Source organism: Leguminivora glycinivorella, chromosome 10 (genome assembly GCF_023078275.1).
Source record: "Leguminivora glycinivorella isolate SPB_JAAS2020 chromosome 10, LegGlyc_1.1, whole genome shotgun sequence".
In the NCBI taxonomy this organism is placed as follows: Eukaryota; Metazoa; Arthropoda; class Insecta; order Lepidoptera; family Tortricidae; genus Leguminivora; species Leguminivora glycinivorella.
Window position 1 is genome coordinate 2,869,553 of NC_062980.1, and position 22,299 is coordinate 2,891,851.

The 22,299-nt window shown below is 35.9% G+C and overlaps 1 protein-coding gene and 1 long non-coding RNA gene across 3 annotated transcripts in view; one reads left to right on the forward strand and one right to left on the reverse strand.

Moving 5' to 3' along the window:
- LOC125230699 (mucin-5AC) overlaps positions 1 to 22,299 on the reverse strand; it is a 209,465-nt gene that overhangs the window by 31,355 nt on the left and 155,811 nt on the right. For both annotated transcript variants that reach the window (XM_048135955.1, XM_048135956.1), the window contains one exon: positions 59 to 329. In XM_048135955.1, the coding sequence (XP_047991912.1) occupies positions 59 to 329 (271 nt within the window). The remainder of the gene's footprint in view (positions 1 to 58; positions 330 to 22,299) is intronic.
- Positions 212 to 17,392, forward strand: LOC125230701. Its single transcript, XR_007177549.1, has 2 exons — positions 212 to 348; positions 17,027 to 17,392. It is a non-coding gene; the product is annotated as an uncharacterized LOC125230701 (long non-coding RNA).

The following is a 22,299-nucleotide window of genomic DNA, read 5'->3' on the forward strand; positions in this document are numbered from 1 at the left end:
TGCAGAGAAACCACAGCCTCACACACAGCCTCTCGCATATCTCTCAAACCGGACTCACCGTTCGCCCCTCCAAGCCGCCGGCGCACGAAGGTGCGCGGGCGCTCACTGCGCACCGCGGCCGCGCTCAAAGATGGCCGTCGCGTTCCATTTTCAATTTCGTTTTTCTTCGCGAGTTCTTTTCGGGTCTTGAATTTGGAGTTGCCCCGTCGAGTGTACTTGTTTGTGGTGGTCTCGTTGTCTATGGATTCGGTGACGGAGTCTGTGTCCGTGGTGTCTGGAGGGGCCGTGGCTTTCGTGCGGCGCAGGAACGGCTGCCGGGATTTTGCGGTCTGTGGAGGAAAAATCATGGTGAGTTTCCTTAATTTTTTCGGGCGAGGAATTGGTAGAATTTAAAAAGTTAAAAAAAAAATAAAGATGGATTTATCGGATAGCTCAGTAGGAAACAATGCTTAAAGAGATAACAATAAATGAATAAAAATAATACATAAGGGAAAAGTATATATATGTAATAAAAATGTCAAACTTTTTGAATTCTACAATACAAAACAAAATACTCAGAGTTACAATCAACTTAAGTGTAATCAGTGGACTGTTATTATTTTAACAAGGAAGTTAAAAATGTAAATAAGTGGAATCGATCGCGTGTTGAGAGTAACCCTGGTGCTTTTTGTAGTGTTTTTTGTAAAAGATTAAATTTTAGATTAGTTAGCATGACAGTTTCGTTGTAATATGCACATTTTAAATTAAAAGTAAATTTAATGTATAAAATATTGTCAGACAATATGTGTAATAAAAGAATTCATAAATAAAACAAATTTCAGTTTACACTAGTTTTATTAAAATAAAATAAGTTTCATTTATTTTCGAAGATAACTTCACTTCTAATAGTTATCACTATATCTTATATAAGTTTAATGTCTAAGCTCTACTTATTTAAATTTACCGTAGTTATAGAATAAGAGCAAACATATTAATATATCGAATAAATGCGGTCAACCAGTGGCCGTTAGGAATGTTACATATTAAGTTAATTGATATACATATTTCAGTCATTTATGACCGTTACAAATGGGTGTGTTATCTTAACAGTCCTTAATTCTGTTTCCAATTAATTATGTAAGTTCAATAACAACATTATTTACATAAAGTAAATATTACCATAGTGCACTAGTGCTAGCACCTTCGTTACGGCAATTACGTTAACAACGCAATCAATCATACATCTACATCTGGTCGAATAGATCCGATGCCGGAGCATCGGGTCGAAAAGACGTGGTGTTAGTAGATGACTTCAGTCCTAAAGCATGCGCGGATCCAGGAGGGGAGGGGTCATGGTTGCCCTTGAAGCCTAGGTTGCCCATACAAATAGACCACGTGACCCCCTGGGGCCTGGGCCTTTACCACGTGGTCCCCCCTGGGGCCTGGGCCTTTACCACGTGGTCCCCCCTGGGCACGAAGCTGGATCCGCGCTTGTCCTAAAGCAATAGATATGACAATCGGGCTGTCAACTATTGTTAGTTACTAGGCTGTCTAAGGCCTGATTTAGACGGCGTGCGAATTCGCATGCGATTTTAGTTACATTGCGGCCTGTTCAGGTTACATATAATATTGCACAGCCATCAAATACCCGCAATGTAATAAATCTCGTATGCGAGTTCTCGTACTGTATGGGCCCTAACGCTTAGTATCAGAGGGTAAACGATTATCATGTCAATACAATTTTAACAACTTTTTGTACCTACTTCCAAAAGGTGTATGTCGACTGCGGGATATGGGTTCAATTGTGGTATGGGTGATAGAACGGACTTGTCACTGTACATCACATTTCGTTGTCTTTAAACCCCTTAATAGCTAATTACTGAAATATGAGCTGTTCCGCCTACACCTTTTGAGAATACAGGCAGTTAGTTTATAGCCTGTGTGGTGACGGGTTAAGAATTTCACCACCCCCTTTCTTCCCGTGGGTGTCGTAGAAGGCGACTATAGGATATGGGTTAAATTGTGGCGTAGGCGAGAGGCTGGCAACCTGTCACTGCAATGTCACAGTTTCGTTTTCTTTCAACCCCTTTTTGCCATTTGCCAAGAGTGGCACTGAAGCTTTAGTAGTTTCATGTGTTCTGCCTACCCCTTTATGGGATACAGGCGTGATTGTATGTATGTATGTATGTAGTTTATATGTGTAATATGCAATATGCATACTTAAATAGTATGGACAGAAAATAGCTTCAAGTTGACGAGATAGGTTTAATGATAGTGACAGTAGTCGCCGGGTAGAAACTGCGAATTGCGGTGAAGCCTGTGGTTACTTACGGTATAATGTTACTGTTTACCGTCTATAAGCAGTATAAGTATAGTTATTTGCTGAATGATCAATTTAAATATACTTACGAACTATTTAGCTACTTTAACACATTAAACTATTACCTAGTTATACATACAAGTACCTATGTATGCAATACAATTAAACCTCCGTAAAGCGTTTTGATAGCGTAGCGTTAGCGGAGCGCAATGATAGCCGCTCGCAATCCGCGCTCGTTAGTTCAGCAGTAGCCAGCGTTCGTCCGGCGCACCGCTGACGCTCCGCTACCGCTCCGCCTACGCTATCAAAACGCGCATGTGTGGCCGAGCTTTTATTGTTTGTTCTTGTTGCTTTCATTTGGAAAATAAAAAGTTGTTTAATTTTAAATCATATGATGTTAATGAGTGCTTATGTGTAAAATTCATGTACCTACTTATACATCAGATGTGTGGGAAATAGTCAAATCATGAAAGTTTGTACGCGATTGTCATTACCCTACGCAACTTTACCTGAGTCTAGAACCCACTTGACAGTTATATTTTTTATGGACAAAGTTAATTCAACCAATAGATATGCATAGGTAGGTATATCACTCTATTTGTAACGCGTCGTGTATTAACTACTGCCTATAGTATTTCTTTGTCTATCTACCTGTCTATCCAACTATTTGTTTTATTCTATAGAGGTAATATAGCGGTAAACTTTTTTAACTATGTCATACGCTATAATTCTACAATTATACTGTTAAGTAGGTTTTATTAGATGAAGGACAAGCAACTCGGCCTTGCCTTTACAAATAAGTAGTTGTTGATAGATGAGGAAGTAATCTGGTCAGTTGCGTCATGATTGTGTATTAACATAAAGTTATCATTTATAACTTCTGTAAGGTATTTATTAATACTAGCCATTAATGATTAAGTTTCCATCTAATTTAATGAGTTGTGGTACCTAATAAATGTTTGATTTTATTTAATACCATGTAAATCTTTTGTTTCGACTTTCGATCCGGAGGTCGCGGGTTCGAACTCCGGCTCGTACCAATGAGTTTTTCGGAACTTAATATGTGCGAAATGTCATTTGATATTTGCCAGTCGCTTTTCGGTGAAGGAAAATATCGTGAGGAAACCGGACTAATTTCAAAAAGGCCTAGTTACATACCCTTCGGGTTGGAAGGTCAGATGGCAGTCGCTTTCGTAAAAACTAGTGCCTACGCCAAATCTTGGGATTAGTTGTCAAAGCGGACCCTATGCTCCCATGAGTCGTGGAAAATGCCGGGATAACGCAAGGAGGATGATGATGATAATTTTGTTTCTTGATTATCGATGTTACTAAATAACTAAATTGTGAAATAAATCTCCTCGTGAATTTTAATATAAGAATCTGTGTGGAAAACGAAAAGTCGTAAAATGGATCAAAGAGATTCTAAGACTCGAACAGACTAACTAATATGCTTTGACCCAGAAAACCGATTAAAATACTTATTCCATTTGTCATCTATCTTAATTACCTCTGAAGTTTGCCCTTGAATCATCGAACAAGTATGTTGTATAACTACCTATAATCGATAATTATTTAATACTTAGTTACCGAAATCTCGTAACGGACATAGCTTATGTAATCGACTCGGATGTGAGTGAATTGGAGAGAGTGCGATTCGTTAATTAATTATACATATCGATAGCTTCATATCACACTTCCTGGTTTTAGTTTATCTACAGTGTGTAATGTATTGGTGATCAGTATAGAATATAAGAAATGTAATTAGATAAAATTTACCTACAATTGAAAGAAAAATATTATGTATTCATATAAAATAATTCGGCTCGAAGTAATGCAAACACATTTGCGTTAAAGGTTCGTTGACAGTTATTAACTGTCATTGCAACCATGTTTAGAGTACATTGCTAGAGAGGAAAATCTCAATAAATAATTATGAGACGAAAATTAACTTACCTAATGATAACTGACACAAATTATTTCTATGTCTGGTTTAATTTATAATAATTACTGTAATTTGTACCTATATACAAGTTACACTACACTATACACTGAAGCTTCTTTGAACTTCATAAAATCGTACCTACTATCAATACAGATGTTAACCAAAATAGTTGCTTTGCTGTAGCGTTACTATTATTACATCATCTCCAGATCACTATGGTACCTATTAACCTGTTAGCAAATATGTTTTCGTTCAAACTGGCAAATGAACGATGTAATTTAAGATAGGCGTGTTGCGAGTGAGATTGCATCTCGTGGCTACGCCCGGTCGGCGCGTAAGTACGCGTGACGGCTGGCTGTCCAAATCCCACTAAAAGCGATAAGCGATGAGCTATCGTCGATAGGAACGAACAAAATATAGTCAGTCACTCCCGTGTAAATAACAGAGACGCGATGATAGCTAGCGCGAGCGAGCTATACCTATAAATCGCTGTTTTGTTGGTTTCTATAGGCTACTAGACTCAAATAGAATTTGGCACAGTAAATGATTGTATTTTGTAGTATTTGACATTTAAAACACTACAAAATACGTATTTGACATAAAAAAAAAACAATATTTATAGATTTTGGGCATAAAAAGTGTATTTTGACTACGTATTTTCGATTAAAAATGTGTGTATTTTTTATTTATTTTGGCCACCGAAAACGCTGTCAGCGATGAAGTGACGTCATGGAATTCGAACCTTACTGTATGTCAAAACAATCACTGACATATTGAACTTTATGCCTTCATAAAGACAGAAAATGTCATTAAAAAGTCAGAAAATGTTGTTTTCGAATACAATGACCCGATACACAGATAATCTATAGATTAACATGACTGTGTTTTCGCCTGATTACGTAATTATTACTAAAAATATTTTTTTGCTGTAACTTAAAAAGTCATAATAAAATATGGTAATATTTTATTTCGGTTAATTGGACAGTGCTTAATGATATAACACAGACTTTAAAAAAGTGTCAAGTAGCCTATTGCCGGTAGCTCATCGCTTAGTCGCTTACTCGCTTGTGGTGGGACCAATTCCCAAGGGGCGTCTGTTTTGTGTACCTATTAGCTATGATAGGCATTAAGCTTACGTTTATAATTATATATAACATTTATAACAGATACATAGGTTGGTTTGTTAAGCATCAACTCTTTCAGTTATATCTGTTTGCCAAAAAAGTTTTTTTGAGGGTGGTGTTGTATAAACCTTTATACTATAAGGTTCTGTATAAGAATACCTGCCGCCGGAGGGACTCGAAAAAGATAATATACGTCTAAGATGGGCTCTAGTTAGTAGGCTCTACTATATCGATCAGGGGGGTTACCATGACGTACTAAAGACGTTCAGTTTAGGTTGAGAGAAAGGGACACAGCTATAGCAGTTACATAGCTCCGTCCCTCTCTCTCAACCTAAACTGAACGGCTTTAGCACGTGATGGTAACCCCCCAGATTTTAAAAGTGAAAGTGTTAAAAATGACGTTTCTGTATACAAAGACGTCACATTGACTGATGCCTATCGTATCTCGAGCTAATACATATTTCAAGATATATATGTCTTCCACGATCTTTAATTTCAAATCGCACCGCTAGAAATGGATGGCGCGAATATTCATAAACGCCAATTTGCAAAACCTAATTTATTGTAACCAGTAAAACTGCATTTTTACTCTACTCTACTTATCAAAGGCATGTTTTTACATAATTTACTACTTAAAGACTAACTTCTCAATCCACAGGAAACGTTTTTTTATATAAAATTGTGGGAAATGTGTTCACGCATACCTAAAAACATACGCAAGAAATGCCATGTCCTTACACAGCTTGGGACTTAAAAACTTGTAAGAATAATGTCGACATGACTTTAATTGCTTACTGACGCTAATTGTAAGAAAAAAAGAACCTTAACATTTACTTAAACCAAGCCTACTTAAGCTTATCGTGGGACTTAGTAAATGATTGTGAGAATGCTCCTATAATATTTATTTATTTTCCATACATGGATCCAAGAGCAAAACCACAACTAGTTCAATACGTATTTATACCTTTTTCAATAGCTGTTTCAGTGTACTTTTGGGCCCTTATAGATTTTTACTTCTAATTTCATAAATATAATTTCCATAGGAATACAAAATATTATAAAGATTAATCGTTTTATTTCTGGAGGTATAGGTATATTATATTTTTATTTGATTTAAAAATCACTCAAATAATGAGTTTTATTTGACATAAATTAATAAAACTATATGCAGTTTCTTACAGTTAACTGCACTGTAGGATACGAAAAGACCTTAAATACCTATATACTCAAGCAAGGTTGCATCACAGCCATCACCTGCATACCTAATGTGAGATGCGAGGCTAGCATACATTATGTGCCTAAAAAGGAGTTCATTACTGCTAACACACCTACTACATCGTCGAACGTCTACATCCCATGCGTCAGACGCTTCCATTCAGTAGTCTCTGTGAATGGCGAGATTGAAGCTATTATTGTTAATTACTTATTAATATATTTTAATTAGGTAATTTTGTTGGACAGTGATGTTGTTTAATTAATATGAGTCATATATAATTAATCTGTACTAACATTTTTGGCTACGGAGGATTGGTAAACGATACCTACTTATATGTATGCTTCAAACCAGATTGATTACAAAAACGTCGGAAAGTTTGCTAAAAGGAAAAATAAATCGGATAAAGCAAAAGTGAATCTGGTAAAGGTTAAAATTATGATTATAAATGGTTATACAGAGTGGGGCCTGTAACAAAGGCGAAAAATTGAACTCTAGGCTATTCTCCTTATACTGATCAACATTTGTTCGGCGACTTTTAAAAATAACTTGTATTTTGATTTTTATCACCCTTGAAAGTTTTTTCTAAGAGGTAATGTATTGCGAATTCTGTTAAGTCTAAAGTGTGACAGACAACGTCAATGACAACAATAATGGCGTACATTGAAGCTAATATTTATTTTGTATGAAAAATTAAAAATTTAAAGACTTCATAATTTTTAAAAGTCACTGAACAAATGTTGATCAGTATAAGGAGAATAGCCTACAGTTCAATTCTTCGCCTTTGTTACAGGCCCCACTTTGTATATTTAATACTATCTTAATATTACTTTCTTCTAAGTACATATTTTCGAGATATCTAGTGGATGTTTAGTTTCAAAATCAGTTGAGCATCTTGTGAAAAAATCTTCCAAGTCAAATATAGGTGTACTTGATAATGAAGAGGCATCATACAAATACAAAATAGTAAAGATACTGCTTATTTTAAAACAAAATGTTATTTCATAGGTATTCGATGTTGAGGGCCTCAAGTTCGTGATGAGAATATAAATGCCCAATTAATATAAAATCAAAGGTCGTGGTACTATCGGAATAATAATAGTAAACGGCGATCGTAAGGTTGTATCGAGTAAATAACTATTCGAACCGGACTTGGCCATCAGTTTATGGAATTTATATTATTCTTGCGGATAAATATATTTTACCGAATACATAAAATAAAAATTTACCTACCTAAGTTATATGCACAGGTTTCATGAAAATGAAAAACCTAGACTACCTAAAGTGTAACTAACAAAAGATTATGTCAGATCAAGATGACTCAGGTACACGAAAGATATCAGAAAGCAGTAACATATCTGAATCATAATCAAGACGATTATGTCAGTGTTAGTAGAGATGTCATATATACCATAGATCAAGCAAACGTATCTACTTAGCGTGTCAAATGAACTCAGTGAAATCCACTGAGTTGTCCGTCTTTACTCGCAGCTTGCAGCTTTCGGGCGTCAATTTTTGTAAGTTGAAGTCAACCAAAACATAAAAAATGCCTCGTTACGTGATATTCAATTGCAACAACACAAAAATTATGAACAATCAAGAGCCTGAGACATATTTAAAATTACAGGCAAGAATCAACTTCAGTACAAAATTTGACACGCTCGGCCCCTATACAAATATATGAATTTGTTTCTTCTATCTAAATTAAGTTCTGTGAGCTAAGAGCAATAATAATGCTACCGTACTCATTTCAGACTGATATTATCTGCTATCCATGTGTAATAGTATCTTGAATCTTCGTGTAATTTTATGATTAAACATAATAACTTCATGTTTTGTTCAATGCAGGTGCTTCCTTGTTTTTACAATTTGCTATTCGAAACTGACAGCCAAAGTAATATCCTACTTGGCTCCTAGTAAAATCAGTTTATTTTTAAGAACTGCCAATATCAATACCTACGAATTTGTACTTACGACTTGCTAATATGGACTTTATATGAAATCGAATTGAGTGACGTTACGGTCAACTCAGTTGCTTTATATATATTCTACCTGACTTATTAAATAGAAATTGGATTTAAAAATAACTTCTATCCATGTTTTTCTTATAATTATCTGATGCTTTATTTCGTGCATGGTATACAATATCTTATTTTAACTACAGTCAAGTTCCCTGTTAATTTCAAAGTCGTGACGCTCAACATTCATCTCCAAACATCGTAACTTTTCCAGCAATTTCGGTGCAGCATGCTAGAAATAATGGAATGCATAAATGTGTTTTCTAGGTAGATTGATCAATTACAGTCCATTTTACTGTTATTAATCCTAATTAAGTAACTATTCATTCCAGCTGGGTGTGGACATAACATAATATATTCCTTTAAAGCGACAATCCTGCACCGAAATTGCTGGAAACCATGTCTGCAAATCACACATGTCCATCTGCCTATAATTATGTAGGCAGGTTGAAACCGAACTGCCTTGACCGTGGGCGAAGTATGCGAGCGTCCTTGTGTTGAAATATCGAAGAACACCAAAGTTATTCGCTCGGTGTTGGGCGATTATTGGGAGTGGCTCAGGTAATGTTTAACTTGGTTAAACATTCTTGACTTGCTTAAGACCCCGGGGCTTTACTTGCAAAATACATTTTTGAGTTATGAAGTTTGTAAAGGTTTGTTCACAGAAAATAAATATAAATACCCAACAAACCAGTTAGGTACAATTTATTTTCCGTCGGTAATTTTTAAGATACATTTTTAGGCATATTTTTGATGGATGGAATATTTTACAAAATGTTTTTAGTTTCCTAAAGTAGCACTGAGTTAATTGTTCACCACAAACTAAGTTACTTATTGTAAAAATCCTTACAAGATTTGTAAAATAAGGTTTTTAAACAAATTAGCAAACATTTCGTCTCGCAACTTGACATACAATCCTCGATCGTGCTTAGAATAGTACTCAAAGAAGGTTGCCGCGAGGTAAGCGAGCTTGTACTAATCGTAATTTGTATGATTACAAGCGTTAGCTGATGCGCCGATGTCACGGTCTGTATAATTGCCGCACCTAACCCTAATCTAATACATATTTAGTGGGTAGACAAGTAGATAACTGTGTGTAATCAACTCGCAAACGCGCCATAACTTTTCAGTAATACGCCTCATTTTGTGTACGATTTTCAACAGCACGCCAATTGGAATGTTTTGACGAACACGGGCTTTCTAAACAAATTAATTTGAAGTTACACAGGAGCTCTGTAATTATAATATAAGTACTAATGTAATCACCAGTTATATAATTTAGCATGGTATGCCAATTTGATGTGCCCAATTTAATTTCTAGTATAGTAGTAATGGTTCATGATATAAGGTAAGTACGGGGCAAATCTCGACTGGGGGGCAAATGTAACTGGTCCATTTTTTCCATGTTTTAGAGTGTTCACCGGCGTGTTCAGTGGATACATGTAGAACTCAACATCATAATTTATTAGTGTAATAATGGAAAAAATCGATTAGTTACAATTGCCCCCGTTGAAATTTGCCCCGCTGTACCTTACCTACTTTTGGTAACGTCCCAAATGCTCTCAGAAAGAAATCATTCATAGATGTTTTGATGTAGGTGACGTAATACGAGTACCTAGTAATAGTTTCATTTAATTGAGTTTCCTTATATCATAGAAAATATAGCCTAGTCACATCTCAAAAGTAGGTAGCTGGTAGTTGAGCGGGTTTTCTACGCAGTTAATGCTTAGTTTCTAATCCTAGACCATAACAGGTTTCAATGTCACCTGCCACTCTTCTTTTGGTCATTATTGCATTACGTATTCAAATAAAAGCACAGCGTTGTCGCGTGGTCTCGTGTTGTCACGCCCGATGTCGACACGCTGGGATCAGGGTACCATACTACCCAGCCAATGTCATAATCGCTTCGCAGACGTATCGTAGCTAGGTCTCCCTGTCGCTCTTCTGAAGCGCGACAGAGCTAGACTGCGTTTCGGTTGCCACGTAGCGTAAAAGATTATCACTATGTGTCAGGCCCATAGCCTTGGCTCCGATTGTAGGAATTAGCATGTAGCTGTATATTAATATTATTGATTATTCTGTAATTGACAGCCAAGGAATCTTAGATGTTGACAGCCTATCATAGTCGTAAACTTGCTCGTGCCTTGCGAAGACGCAGCCCTATGGGCCAAAACTTTAAATGTAATACATAATGTATTTTTATACTAAGAGTGGCATTGAAATTTCAACAGTTTCATGTTCTGTGCTTGTCAAGTAGCGACACCTAGTGAGTATCAGTGTTACTAGGTATTATGTCACCAGCCGGGCATATTTCATAGAATTCTGATAGGGTGGTGACATGCCCACTTCTGCTGGGAATCCAGACGTGATAAAGGGACTTGAATATTGTTTGACATAAGATTAAATAAATGTAAAGTCGGTAAACAGAGCAGGGTCTATGAGTAATCAGATTGAAATGAGAATGGCTGCGATAAACTATGTGAAGTGGAATAATGTTGTATATTCAATGTAAAGTCGTAAACTTGATGATGTTGTAAAATGGAAGCAGCAGTGTAAAAACGATTTGTGAAGTTATGAAAGGTTTCATCCACATAGCATCGTAATTTCTGTTGTAAACCGAATTATCAATTAAAAATAACATACCTACTATCTCAAACGTTGATATTACCAATTGGTACTGATGTAGTATGAAAGGTTTTTCTTTCGTATATTTACGGAAACATTCGTATTTGTCGTGCTAGATCAGACAATGTCAGTCGTTTTCGTTAAAATACGAAAGAAAAACATTTCGCAATACACTGTATAATCTATAGGCGAATGTATTACTCGTAGGTTTTAGATTTGACTGTTTATTACATATTGCATATATTATTATGTGTTATTAGTGAAAACAACAATGAGACGAGTTGTATAAACTTCGACAGCAGCAAAGAGCAAACAATAGAGAGGAGACGGTCTGACAGACCGTCAATATACTCAATATCTATACATTATCGACTGCTGTCAACTTATTCTATTGTTTACCAATCAGCTTACTAGCCATGTCTAGCTTACTCATTGCTGTGTGCGGAATTTATTCTTGGAATTATTTTACTCTACGTAAATTTTGTTATTCAATAATAAAATGGACATAAAACGTTAGGCATATCACTGTACCTATACATAAATATATACTTACTTACTCTAAATAATTGAATAATTTCGATTTTGATTTTCTAGTTTAAAAATATGTAATTTCGATTTGTTGTAATTAATCGCCGGTAAAGACTATCCCCCTGTACATTACTAATTTAATAATTTCACACTGAAAAATAGGTACCTACAAGATAAATGAACTAAAAAAAAAGTTCAATTTAGGAAACAAAATCAGTAGGTTAATCGCCACCGCTAAATTGTCGTTACAAGCATAACCGCGCATGTCCAACGGTCTGGCTTGAATTTTAAAGTACGTCAAAAATTAGTTCTAGATACAATATGAAAAATACTGATGAAAACCTATTTTATCAATGGGCATTTAAATTACTCAAAAGCAGATTTTAGGAACTGTCGGAGAGTCAGATATCTATATCAGTCTCTATTTTATTCACTGATCGGAACCTAATCATTACCACAGCTAATTTTGACGTAAATTTAAAGTCCGAATCGTACAAGTTGCGCCGGCGCAGCGTGTCATAGTTACGTGAACTACTTGTTTGGTTTGATCTTGAATGGAATTTGCATGTTGCGCAAGAGTTGACGCCCAACTCATTTCCTAATAAGCTTTCTACATAATGACATTAATGTTTTCTTCCTCATTTGGTTTTTTAAATTGCGAAATAATATTGTGTGCGAGCTGGCCGGTTTTATTTTAAAATCAATGTTTGGTATAATGGAAATCGCGTGCACAATTTACTATAATTAGGCTTTCATATTTTAAATAGTTTGTGAAATTAAAATAACGTAAGCGTTTAGTGGGCAATTAATTGTTTTAATATAAATATTTTAGATATAGGTAATATTCATTTCCGCTAAGTTAACTTATGACTTCATTTCAAAGTACCGTTTTAAAATTTAAAAGAAAGGCATGTCCTCTCAACGTTCCTTTACACGCATGTCATTTAACTCTGTTGTATTTATTTATTTCCTTTAGTTAAATCACGTAAATTAGAAACTGAAAAATAAACAAGTACGCTCAGCAGTGCTAATATTTATCCGTCACGCATGACTTGGCTAATCGCATTGTCGCTTGCGCAAGGAAAAGCGCCGCCAACTGTCACTGTAGGTGCGCGGGCGCAGCCACCTGATCAAGCAGCCAAGAACATCATTTAAGCGCCGCGGTTCGTAGTTTTCTCTCTCTATCGCTTTTATGCATTATCGCTACAGATCCTATAAGGCCTGGCTACGTAGCCAAATGCACAAATGCTTACGATGATATCGTTATCGTAGCTAGCTAGCTCTATCGCTCATCCGTATTGGCACGACTCCGATCTCCGCGATCTGATTTCGGCTAGTCGGCCTGATCAAGTAGCCAAAAGTATCATTGATGCTCCGTACCATTTTGTAGTTCTCTCTTTCTATCGCTTTTATGAAGGTATTGGCGCGATAGAGCCAATAGAGAAGTTACCACTACTTAAAGAAGTTAATTTTAAACATTTGACCGTGATGCCACTATACTCGATGCTATAATAATTCCAAATTAGCAAATCACTTTGACAGTTCTTAAAAACTGATTTGACGAGTAGGAAAGTAGCCAACTGCGTATAGTTTGCTAAGAAGTATCAACGATTGTACGTTTGGCTAGACACTGGTCGCAGCATCCGAGCGGAGAAAACCGCTTTCACCGGCTATCCTTATCTAACCAATACCAACTCTTTTATTTTTAGAACTGTAAGTTGGCCAAAGACTTCAATACTTATCATTTATTCTGATAGAAATTTAAGAAATGTTATATTTTTTCTGTATTTAATGATTCATTTTAATAACAAAACCGTCAGACACTGACGGAGCGAAACATGTCGAGCGTTTTTCGACTTTTTCACGTGATTGTCCCGTTTTATATGTTTAGTAAGTACCTAAGTAAGTAAAATAAATATTTCTTATCACACCATTTTAGATGTAAAATTATACAGAATATTGAGTTGATGTTTAATAGTGATTAATTTTATTACAATTGATAATTTACTTTAGGATTGATATTACTTTGGCACATCGATATTGTATATCGAATAGAAAATATATTTTTTTAAGTGTACTGTTTTTCATAGCACATAAGTAAATACAGTATATTAATACGATAGAGATAAGTTCTTGACGTATTTAGGACTGGATTAAATTAAATAACACCTAAAAAGGTACTTTATGGTCTTAAAATTGAAATTAAACTTTCGTCTATGCAACATTTACGGTACCTAAACGCATATGTCGGTCCACATCAGACTTTATAACCAACAACTTATCAATGCCCATATAATATCGATTAATCGCAACATGCGTGATATTTTGAACTAGATCCTATTACTTAATCTTGCGGAATCTGGATCTAGACTGACTAGTTCAAGTAGGTTACAACTGTTTTTAAATGGATATTGATCAGTATCACGTAAACTCAAGTTTTTGGCGGTTTCTGTTATTATACAGTGCGTAAACGTAATAAGGGCGATAAATGAAACCAGGCATATAATTCAATATTGTTATCATTAATTAAGAGGTGTTTTTGAGTTACTCTTAAGTTTCAGCCCATAATTAATTTTTGAAAAATTTCCCAGCAGCAATGTACTGTAAACGTGGTTGCGATGACAATCAATGTCAACTGTCAACGAGCGTTTAACGCGAGTGTGTTTGCATTACGTTGCGGGCCGAATTAATTTGTATGGATAAAAAAATATTTCAATTTAAAGTAAAAGTTACCTAATTCCATTGTTTATGTCCTATACTCACCACCGTTAAGAGGTTCGCCCGTATTAGGTTTACACCCTGTATAATTACTAGGTTTGCCCGCAGCTTCTCTCGCGTTAAATTCGAAGATTTGGGAATGCGCTGGTGGCCTAGCGGTAAGTACGTGCGACTTTCGTTCCGGAGGTCGCGGGTTCGAACCCCGGCTCGCACCAATGAGTTTTTCGGAATTTATGTGCGAAATGTCATTTGATATTTGCCAGTCGCTTTTCGGTGAAGGAAAACATCGTGAGGAAACCGGATTAATTCCAATAAGGCCTAGTTTACCCCTCGGGTTGGAAGGTCAGATGGCAGTCGCTTTCGTAAAAACTAGTGCTTACGCCAAGTCTTGGGATTAGTTGTCAAAGCGGACCCCAGGCTCCCATGAGCCGTGTCAAATGCCGGGATAACGCAAGGAGGATGAGGGAATGCTCCAAACAAACTTTCACCCCTTTTTTTAGGGAAGCGGGAAGTTATAATAAGACAAAAAGTAGCCTGTCACTCCATCCCGTCAACTATCTCCACTTAAAAAATCACGTATTTGTCACTCCATTTTGCCGTGAAAGATGGACAAACAAACAGACACACACACTTTCCAATTTATAATACTTAATACCTACATAAATTTGTAGGTACCTATGTTATGCACTAGCGATTATTTTTACACGATAATTATTTGTCGGTTGAAAAGCATGTTAATGGTTTTGTGCAGGTATTATTGCAACGTATTTGTTAACATCGATGCTTATACGTATGTTAAATTTTACACTTGCTTATTATAGATATTTCACAAGTATTTCGCATGAACATTTAAAGCTCTAAACCTCATAAAGTAGGTAGGTGTATGAATAACAAATAAATGATAGCTGAACAACAAATAAAATCAACACAAGTATTATTATACCTAGAATATTAAAAAAACGTCAAAAAATTGTGTAACGCGTTTGTTATTCTCCAGCGAAAAGTAGCACATAATCTTCCAAATTGACTACAACGACCTAACAAAGTATAATCGACAGTATTATCTTAGTATAGGCATACTGCGTGGGTGCGCCCACCGGTGACTCACTCATGCGTGCTAAAGCTCCTCATGGCGTTATTACACAGGCCCTTTTATAGTGGCCATCCATATAGGTATAATACAAAAGAATAGTACATTACAATACAAGTGCGTAAAAAAGGAAGTTCGGAACGAGTGGCGATAAATTAAAACACGACCGAAGGGAGTGTTTTAAATCGACACGAGTTACGAATTTCCTTTTCGCACGTGTATCGTACGACGTTTTTCAGTACAGATGAGCCTCCAAAGTTTATTACCTGGCATATAAAGAACCACTTCTCGAACTACTGCGTAAAAAAATTACCATCTGTACTGAAAAAATATTTATAAGGATGTTTAAATTACTAGTAGGAAAATAGGCAATCAACTCTTTTTAATCTCGCTGAAGAGGTTTCCGGTTAGGGACACTTTTGATAGGTACACTAACGCTGGTCTTCCATGGACAAACTAGTATAGAAATAAGCCTATAATGTATATGTATAAAACTATAAGTTCACCGAACGATATCGGCCTAAAAGATAACAGTAGTAGCGATCGGTCTGTAAAGTTTTACAACTGAAGTGAAATCATATTGGATACACTCTTTTAAAATACTGCCTTTGATTCACAGATAACAAGTAGGAAGACAAATTTGAATGAGTCGTGTAACTCGTTTTTGATCATATGATATGAAATGAAATGAAATGAAATATTTATTTTCCAAGTAGGCATATTACAATGCGCTTATGAACGTCAAATAAAACTACGCCGGCTCTAACCCTACGCCTCAGCCTCGAGAAGATTTCAGTCCCCCCTCAGTTGGAGGAGGGTATCCACTATGGGACCGGCAAGAAACTCGGCGGGCCACTTCTTTTCAAAACATTACATCTTATATTTAACATGCATTAAAAAAAAAAACAAGATACAATTTAATAAGCAAAAGTATTCATAAAAAAAAAATATTAACACAAGAAATTATACAAAGTACAAAGCTATTATGATTATTAATAAGAGATGTTAGAGATGTATAGAGTCTCTAAGTGTCAAAGTACATCTAAAAAAATTATACATGAAGAAAAAAACCGAATAACTAAAATAACTTTAGAGTTGTAAAAGACTCTTGTTGTCTTAAGCAAAGGAAAAAAAAAATATATGTATACTTAATCTACTTTTTTCCTTGGAGATGTATATGGTCTCCAAGAGTCAGAAAGAAAAATAAACAAACAAGGACCGAACAGAGTGCCTCAACGTAATCTCATTCAAAATTAATGTTACATAGAATAGCATAGCCCCTATTAGCCGAAACAGACCGGTCTTCACAAACAGCACCCGTTCACGAATATGGCGCGCATCTCAGCCATCGCCTCCCTCAACCTTCATTCGGGATATACCTACCATCTCAAACGTTGAGTTATTAGTTCGATATGATTTATTCCTTTATATTGGAATGCATTTTAAAATTGGATTTCTAATTGTTTCAGATGAATAAAGCAGTTAAGAAGATCCTGTTTTGCGAAGACAACGGGGGTTGACGATGCAAGGACAAATTCGGACGAAGACATTTAAAGAAGGCTGCTAGAAGATATTGCTGATATGGACGCTTTAGTCCTAGTTCCCAGCGTAAAGAAGGATTAAACAAATAAACTTCAAAGAAACAAATGAAAACATGAGAACGGGTCAGAATAAGGCATGAAGCCGATTCTAAATTTGTAAAATAAAATTACCGTGGTTGTGTCTTTACTTAAACTACCCCCGAACTACCCTAAATTTAAGTAACTAGTCACTAGTTTACCTTAGGTAAGTAATCGTGTAGCTTGATTGAAATGAATTCTTAAATATTTTTCTTACTTAACTGTTTTCATTTTAAGTTAAGTAATATCCTGAGGTATCCTAATAGTTGAACATTACTATGAATATCGTATATCTACATTCAAGAAATCAATGGGCATTCGTAGCCGTATTTGTAATAATAGCGCCTTGTAGACATCTTTAAACAGGTTGTTGACTCGTCTCACGAAGCTTATACCTACTTATAACACCTGAGAATTTAGTGAATACATTTCGTTTCCAACAATACCTAAAGTAAATAATACTCTACCAGAGACTGACAAGGTAGGGAAGTTATTTTTTGGTCTATTATGACTATTTGTACGAAAATAATATAAAAAGAAAATCTACCAATATGGCGGATTTCATGCCAATTTCATTTTTTATTGTTTTGGTTCTTGCGTCTCCAAAGGATGCACGAAAGTTGAGAAAGCAAAGTACATACATAAGTGAGTTAACTGAAAATAGGTACTTAGGTAGAAAGGTAATTTCGCGTCAAACATTTTTGCATACCAATCGTTATTGCTTACTCATTGTACCAATAAATGAAATGTACCAAAGGGTTACAACGCAATGTTTTAAGATCTCAGCTGTAACTGGGCTGGCCCTTAAACCTTTGGTAATGTCGCAACGTATTGTTTGCGAGACACGTCCCAGCGGGTTATGTCAGAGGTGAATAGAGGCTGAGCCCTGGCACGTAACAGCGATGATACAGCCAGGTAGGGTCAGCAAAGGTATTTTCAAAGATAATCAGATCATCATTGATCAAATCATATCGTATCACAGAAGATCGTTAGTAGAGATAATAGGTCCGTAATGGCACATCTCCAGGTCTGTACAAACATAGGTCACGTTAGCGTAAACGGGGGCCTATAGCGTAAACGGGGGCCGTTAGAGTCACCAGTATACGGCCCCCGTTTACGCTAACGGCTGCTGTTTTGAATGGTGTGCCAGTATCGTAACGAAAGGCCGAAATCATGCGCCAAACACAACTTTAATGCGCAAAATACGCATGAAGATATACATATAAATAATTAACGTATGGTCTAGACGGGTCCATTAATGAATGATCATATACAAGCGAATGTAATCCCTAAAATGACCTAGTTATTAAATATATCAGTGGAACTTTTCCTAGAGGAAAATTGCCCTGAAATCGGGCAGCAAGAATCGTTAAATCAATGATTCTGTATTTTGTATCATATTATGCCGACGTAGTATTGTCATGTATTTTATTTCATAACCTATTTAGTCTTCTCGGGTTAACCCTCCATTTTCGTTCGAGCAAGTGGCCCTTAAAGTTGTAAATGAAAAACGAAAATTAGTCTGTTAGGATTGAGAATTATTGTTAATAAATCGGTAAATTTACGTACGCCAATACTTGTCTGTTGTCTGTACCATCTCCGCGAAACAGGTATAACGACTAACCTTTAAGGTTTGTACAGGATGAGTAATGGAACCTGTCTACAAATATGGTAGGATTACTGAGGCTTTTAAAACTGATTGTCTGAAGACACCTGCAAGTAACCTACTCTTTTCTTAGGTAGGTACGTATATATGCTCGAAAATGTTAAAGAGATTGTTCTATATGAATATTAAGTATATTTGATACGGGAAATAGTGATCACTGATCAATATGACAGTTCATTTTTGTGGGGAAAAACTGTCTATGTGAAATACTTTTCAGATCATTTTTGGTACTACATAGAACATATTTAGAAATATAACAAAAATACGCGACAAACCCGAATTCGTCAATTAGAATTTCAATTAAAAGATTAAGTCCAAAAGTATTCCGAAAAAAATGGTGTAACTTTCATATAACCCATACGTAGGTATCATTCTGCGCGGCACGTATAGTAATATTACCAAGTCGAATTCGATGGCAGTGGCATCGCAAGTATTCAGGTCATAATTATCAATAATTGGAATGAATCATGAATTCTGTTTGTTTTTACCACAATCAGGCTAGACAGTAGACTCATTTAATTGCATCACTAATTACTGTTCGGAATCATTCGGAAACATTAAGATACATTAGTCAAATAAACAGTGCATCAAGACGTATCGTTACTGAAGCCAGTTTTAGGTCGATAATGACGATAATTATTTTGGGAGCATACGGTCAAGTAATTTTAGTTCAGGGGCCAATTTTAGAATCTTGTCCATTCGATTTCGTGAAATTCGTTCGATAATATCTAAACTACTAGCAATTTAAATTCTACTAACAGAATCGAAAACGAGTGGTCATTACCACTAGTTGTAAAATGACTACACGTCCTTTTTCCAAAATAGCATTACTTACGTCGTTTTCCACAGACTTTCGAACGGCGAATTCGTGCGTTCGAAATTCAAAAATCGATCCCCTGTACTAATTTTTGAGTGACAATTTCACTGAGATTTCAAGTGCCTTTTGGTTATTGCTCAATAATGCTCAGTAATTATGAAGGTCTATCAATAGTAATAAGGTGAAAAAGAATCATACAGTTATCCGTTGTCATTGCTGTTCAAAGTTTATATTCCTATCAATATTCATTTTGGACATTTTCTAAATTTAATTATTATTGGCTTTATTTACAACGAAAGACAGAATATTAAAAAAAAAGTAAATAAAGGTCCACCTAGACGCGTGAACGTGATTTGCCCTTCGTGAATATTAGCATTTTATGTGGTGTTGCGCAAATGAGATGGAATGATGTCCCATGAAATGATGTCAAAGGTCAGATCGTAATTTAGTGCTATTGGGTAAAATTATTATTACAAAATATTGACGCAACTCTAATGGTACTCAAATAGAGCTACTGTATGTCTGGATAAGGTCAGAAAATATTCATAAACTTTTGAAATTTTAATTAAATATTAGTCGAGAATATTGAAAATGCATGAAATATTAGGACGGTACAAATTAAACTGAAGATAGACAATATGTATAATGTTTGTCCACTAATGATAGCTAACAGACGAAATTCATGACAAAATATGAAATTAATTCAAAACCCAATTTTGGAATTCAAAATCTAGATGGGGAACCAAATCCCAACTGTAACTAACTAGTATTGCTCTGTGATCCAAAGAGGATCTTGGGCTCCAAAACGAGAGCACGCCACTTAGTGACTTATCCCGATCCTGCGCAGCTTCCTCCCAATCCCAATGTAATGCAGAATAATTAGACTGTCTGGATTGATATCGATTATTCATTAAATTTAGACAGATCATCTCAACTAGCAGAAAATAAACTAAAAAAGGCGCCACAAAGAATCCATACTAATCCATACTAATATTATAAATGGGAAAGTGTGTGTGTCCGTTTTGTTTGTCCGTCTTTCACGGCAGAACGGAACGACGAATTGACGTGATTTCTTTAACTGGAGATAAGTAGTTGAAGGGATGGAGAGTGACATAGGCTGCTTTTTGTCTGTTTTTGTTTGTTGTGTTGTTTTGTTTTGTTTTGTTTGGGGATTACCCCCCACTTCCCTAAAATGGGGAGTGGAAGTTTGTATGGAGCATTTGGCCATTTTCGAATTTAACGTGAGCGAAGCCTCGGGCAAAAGTTAGTATAATTATACAGCGTCACCGCCACTGGTGCGAGTACATAAGACGCACATTACAGCTTCATAGTTGCATTTGCGTAAGCGCTCTAGGATCAAAGCTCAGATAATACTAATGAGCATGCTTGTATGTACTTTTGTCATGATACACCCGTCGTCGCGTCGCCTAAGTTCAGAAAACCAGTATGTCTGTGATCCCTGAATTCGTGTACATTTTACGTATCTTGAGACCCTATATGACTGGTTTGTGCTTGCCTTCAGCAGCAGACTATCACTCACACGCGACACGAACTAGTTGACGATTGGTAAGCTTTATTCTGACAGTAAAAGGTCTATCTTCGATATATTTAGTTGTTACATTGGATGCAATGAGACGGGTCCCGTCCTCCCGTCGTGCGGGTCGTGCTCCGCGGATGCGCGGGAGTCGTGATACTCGTGATATGTCACCGCCTGCATTAGAGAAAATTATAGCCTCTGCACGCAAAGCATACGGTATCTTGCCCGTGAGATAGTCTACTCGTCCTTTTCTAACCGCATTAATTAGAGTGTGATGGGTTGCCTATCCTTCAGAGACATACAAGAAAAATTGGCAATAAAATTTGAGGCGAATTTAAAAGTAAAGTTGATTTTCTTTTGTTTTAAAATATAAGTAACAGAAAAATTAAATCATCTATCTTTAACATTAAGTTTTAATTTTCTTTGTAGGTAAGTGCCTAATTTGTAGGTACAGGTACACATGCTACATAGTATCCCTTACAAGCTGTCTCGTGTCCAAGATATTGTCGCACCCATTCTGTAGTTGCCCTCCTGGAGTAAGTATTTACCTTAGTTATTGTATGTTTCAACTTTCTACGCCTGGAGAAACACTTTTAGTTGTCTACCTGCTCTAGGATATTCCATTCATGGATAATTATGCAGTTTATGTAGCAGGTAGTGTTAGAAACGTAAGAGAGTAGGCTAAGAGTATTAATGGGTTACTTGGGTAAGTGACATAATCTAAAAGATTAAGGAAAGCCGGCATATTTTCACGGAAACTAAGGTGAAATACACAGATATCGAAAAACTATATATTATATGAAATGTTTGTACTTAATCAAAAACTAAACATCAACACAACCTGTAACTTTGAAAGGTTACGACTATATAAGGTCCTAATTTATTAGTTGCAGATATTTTAACACATGATACTTTACATTAAAATAATTAACTTTAAATATAAATTAAGAAATCTTTTCATGTAACTTTTTTGATTTCCTTTTCCTAACAAAAAAATTAATTAATCGATGGAATCAGGCGTTACTTTGCGGAAATCCATGTTAATCGTAAACTAGAACTTTCCTTTGCTAATCCGCGAATAGATAACGTGCAAGTCAATCAGT